This window comes from Trichechus manatus, unplaced genomic scaffold (assembly GCF_000243295.1).
Source record: "Trichechus manatus latirostris isolate Lorelei unplaced genomic scaffold, TriManLat1.0 scaffold00235, whole genome shotgun sequence".
Lineage (NCBI taxonomy): Eukaryota > Metazoa > Chordata > Mammalia > Sirenia > Trichechidae > Trichechus > Trichechus manatus.
The window spans coordinates 1,276,507-1,281,175 of record NW_004444171.1 but is presented as its reverse complement, the minus strand read 5'-3'; the positions used below and the strand labels follow the sequence as shown (position 1 = coordinate 1,281,175).

Genomic DNA, 4,669 nt, shown 5'->3' with positions numbered 1-4,669 from the left:
GCCGTAGCTCTTAACCGCTGTGCCACCAGGGCTCCAGTATTGCATAAAAGAGATTATAAATAAGAGTTGAAATCCTGTAGTGGAAAGAATGATGAACTGGTTGTCAGGAGACCTCAGTTCTAGTTTTAACTCTAGTTTATTCAGCTGTATAACTGAACAAAGTACAGTCTTAGTAGATGTTGAGTTTCCTTATTTTTTCCAGAAAGATTTATGAACACCTGCATACAGTGTGACAAATTCTGTGCAAGACATTATGGGTGATACAAAGCTGTATTAAACATGTCTCTTGAACTAAAAGAGCTTGTAATTTATTAAAGCTATATTTACAGGTAATTTGGAAGTTAAATTTTAAATACATCAGCTCATGGTTTTTACTTTATTGCAATACTCATAAGAAACTTAAAAAGTTTTCTTATATGTTATTATAAATTGTCAGGTAAATTTTACACATCCCATAACATGATATAGTCAGCTACAATTGTGTTGAAATAATTGTAACTTATTGTGAAGAGGCTTATGAAAATAACTTGAAAAGAAATCTAAAGTAAATGTATTTTATTAGCAGATTGCTTAGCTTGCTCTCATTTTATTCATGATAATAGTTTCACTTTTCTTTTTCGTACTTTATGGGAAATTGAAAATTGTGAGAGAGTCTAGACATCCTGTTTCAGGTGTTCAGTCATGAAGAGATCATTAAAAAACATCAAATATAGCATAGTTATTCGTACTGATGATCCGTGTAGCTCAATCTATTTACCTTTGGTAGTAGCATCAAGAAACATTTGGTACATGGTGAAGCATGGAGTTGTTGCCAGTTACTGTTGAGTCGCTTCCGACTCATGGCGACCCCATGTGTGTCAGAGTACAACTGTGCTCCATAGGTTTTTCAAGGACTGATGTTACAGAAGTAGATTGCCAGGCCTTTCTTCTGAGGCACCTCTGGACTCGAACCACCAGAACCGCCAACCTTTCAGTTAGCAGCTGAGTGCGTTAACTGTTGCACCGCCCAGGGACTCTGAAGTGCACAATAGCTGGGATACAACTGCTTGTGTTTGAATTCAAGCACCATAGCTAACTTGCTGTGTAATCTCGTGTAAGTTTCTTCGTTCTCAGCCTCAGTTTCTACATTTGTGCAATAGGGATAATAATAGATTTCAGAGCATTTCCATAGTCATTATTTAACTTGATTCTTAGCCCTGCCACTTTATTGATAAGAAAACTGAAAGATGAAAGATAGTGAGAGGCTTGTTTAAGATCATTCATCTAATTTCTGTTAGGTACCAGACTTAAACCCCTGGTTGTTTTGTTTGTGTACTGGTCGATTGTTCTTCCATATTGCCTTTCCTTTACTGATTAATTTTCCGTCTTTTCCATCTAAGCATTATATTTTCCCCGTTCTCAGGGAAGATTATTATATAACTAAAACAGTTTAACTCATATAAAAAATCATTATAACATCAAGTCTTTGTATCAAGATCCTTACGGTCCTTTTTGTATGAAATCTGGGAGCTGGCAGATCTAGATATTTACCTTATAAGTGATCTGTCCTTATTAATTTACTTTATAAATGAAAAGTCCAGTGTACCTCCCTTCAGATTAGCAGAGCATTTTAAAAAGTATGTTTGAAGTATTATATCTTCCTTTTTTTCAGGATACTGATTCTTTCTCATTTGTATCATTTGTTGTAGAACCTCTAAAATGCAGACCTCCGGCTCTCGATCTGTGCACTTGAGTGAATGGCAGAAGAATTACTTTGCAATTACGTCTGGCAGATGTTCATCAGGACAGAAGGCAGATGCATATCGTGCACAGATACTGCGCGTTCAGTATGCATGGGCAAACTCTGAGATCTCCCAGGTCTGTGCTACCAAACTGTTCAAAAAATATGCAGAGAAGTATTCTACAATTATTGATTGTGACAGTGTTGAAACTGGCTTGAATAACTATGCAGAAGACATTTTAACTTTGGTAACATCTCAGCAAACTGACAGTGACAAGTGGCAGTCTGGATTGACAATAAGTAATGTTTTCAAAATGAGTAGTGTGCAGGAGATGATGCAAGCTGGCAAAAAATTCAAAGACTCTCTGTTGGCACCTGCTGATGCATCAGTAGTAATCCATAAGGAGGCCAGTGTTGTTGATTTTCCCAAATTTAGTGTATATGGTTCTGGAGAGAGTAAACTTTCAACTACCTCAAGTCATGGTACAGATAGGACCCAGGACACCCCAGAGAACATACCTTCTTCAAAGTGTCCTCAAAATGCCCAGACACCTTTGGTGACTAACACTACTCAAATTTGTCCTACATCCTTAACGTCCTTAGGTGAATCAGCCACTGCAAAATTCCATGCCACACCATTATTCGGAAATGTCAAAAAGGAAAACCATGGCTCTCCAAAAACCAACATAGGACTAAATGTGTTCTCATCTAATCAGTCTTGTTTTCCTTCTGGCTGTGAAAATCCACGGGAAAGGAAGACTTTTTATGGTGTTGGTGCCAGTTGCATTGATGCACTTTCCAATCCAATATCAAATAAGGCTTTTAGTAAAATGGAAGATAATTGCCAAAGGGAGGAGAGCAGCCTGCCTACTTTTAAAACTGCCAAAGAACAATTGTGGGCAGTTCAGCAAAAAAAGTACCACCAACCCCAGCGGGCATCAGGGTCTTCACATGGTGGTGTAAAAAAGTCTCTGGGAGCTGGTAGAGCTAGAGGAATATTTGGAAAATTTGTTCCTCCTATACCTAAGCAAGATGGGGGAGATCAGAATGGGGGAATGCAGTATAAACCTTGTGGGGCAGGGCCTACAGAGCCAGCACATCCGGTTGATGAGCGTTTGAAGAACTTGGAGCCAAAGATGATTGAACTTATTATGAATGAGATTATGGATCATGGACCTCCAGTAAATTGGGAAGATATAGCAGGAGTAGAATTTGCCAAAACCACAATAAAGGAGATAGTTGTGTGGCCCATGCTGAGGCCAGACATCTTTACTGGCTTACGGGGACCCCCTAAAGGAATTCTGCTCTTTGGTCCTCCTGGGACTGGTAAAACTCTAATTGGCAAGTGCATTGCGAGTCAGTCTGGGGCAACGTTCTTCAGCATTTCTGCTTCATCTTTGACTTCTAAATGGGTCGGCGAGGGGGAGAAAATGGTCCGTGCATTGTTCGCTGTTGCAAGGTGTCAGCAACCAGCTGTGATATTTATTGACGAAATTGATTCTCTGTTATCTCAACGAGGAGATGGTGAGCATGAATCTTCTCGAAGGATAAAAACCGAATTTTTAGTTCAGTTAGATGGAGCAACCACATCCTCTGAAGATCGGATTCTAGTGGTGGGAGCAACCAATCGGCCACAAGAAATTGATGAGGCTGCCCGGAGAAGATTGGTGAAGAGGCTTTATATTCCCCTTCCAGAGGCTTCAGCCAGAAGGCAGATAGTAGTCAATCTGATGTCCAAGGAACAATGCTGCCTCAGGGAGGAGGAGATTGAACTGGTTGTACAGCAATCTGATGGTTTCTCTGGGGCAGACATGACACAGCTTTGCAGAGAAGCTTCTCTGGGTCCTATTCGCAGTTTACAAACTGCTGACATCGCCACAATAACACCAGATCAAGTTCGACCAATAGCTTATATTGATTTTGAAAATGCTTTTAGAACTGTGCGACCCAGTGTGTCTCCAAAAGATTTAGAGCTTTATGAAGACTGGAACAAAACTTTTGGTTGTGGGAAGTAAATGGTACACTTGCAGTTAAAAGGTGGCATCTTTCTAGTACAATCTTTTCCATTTTTCAGCATAGGATACTGAGAATTTATTGTGTCTTTTAGTGTATAGTCTGAGTTCTGTATCTCACATACAATAGGATAACAATAACTTACATTTTACAATTGATTGATATAGCCTCTATTAATAGAAGCTTTATTTGCCTTCCAGCTATAAACTGATGTGTAAACCTGTTGATACAACATGGGAATGAACTTTGTCTTTTGTTTCTGAGAGATATTTGTTTGAAGATGTCTAATAGGACTAATGAGCTCAAATTGAAATTTTTTTTTTAAATATGAAGTTTGCATTTGTATATGAGGATGTGATTTATATTCATCTTTTACTTAAGAAAGAGGTCCTTTTTGAAAGCTGTTTAACTCTTAATGTTAGCTAGTATGCTGGTTTAAATTCAAAACAGTATTTATGTTCAAGTAGACTTAAGATGTCACCAAAAAGTATAGTGTGCCGGTTTTTACTTTTGCTGATTTGTAATCTCTTTTACAGTTTTCTTCTCTTAAGGTCAAATCTAGTACCAGAGATGTATCCACAGAATTGAAAGATGAAGAATGTGTTATATTTTTCAGGAGGTATATATTTAAAATTAATACTTTATTTGTCACTACTTCACAGTCTATATAGTATTGCTCTCTTTCAAAAATGTTTTCAGATTTTTATAATCATTTTGTTTTACAAATAATACATGTTCATTTGAGAAACATTAGAAAATAGAGATAAATGAAAAGAAAATAGAAATCACTTTAAAGGGGAAAAACACTATTAACATTATAGTATATAGAGTCTTCTAGATGCTTTGTTATACACAAGAGAGGAATTGTACTATGTATTTTCTTGTATAGCCTGCTTTTTTTAAAAAGTGTATCATCATTTCCTCTGTTAACTTCTA

The 4,669-nt window shown here is 37.5% G+C and overlaps 1 protein-coding gene across 1 annotated transcript; it reads left to right on the top strand.

Annotated features, from left to right (window-relative positions):
• Positions 1-1,587: 1,587 nt before the first annotated feature.
• Positions 1,588-4,619, top strand: FIGNL1 (fidgetin like 1). Its single transcript, XM_004389153.3, has one exon. It carries the CDS (start codon positions 1,699-1,701, stop codon positions 3,733-3,735), a length of 2,037 nt encoding a protein of 678 aa, XP_004389210.1. The 5' UTR covers positions 1,588-1,698; the 3' UTR covers positions 3,736-4,619.
• Positions 4,620-4,669: the final 50 nt, after the last annotated feature.

Coding starts and splice junctions, on each gene's coding strand:
- FIGNL1 (XM_004389153.3), top strand. CDS start 1,699: ATGCAGACCTCCGGCTCTCGATCTGTGCACTTGAGTGAATGGCAGAAG.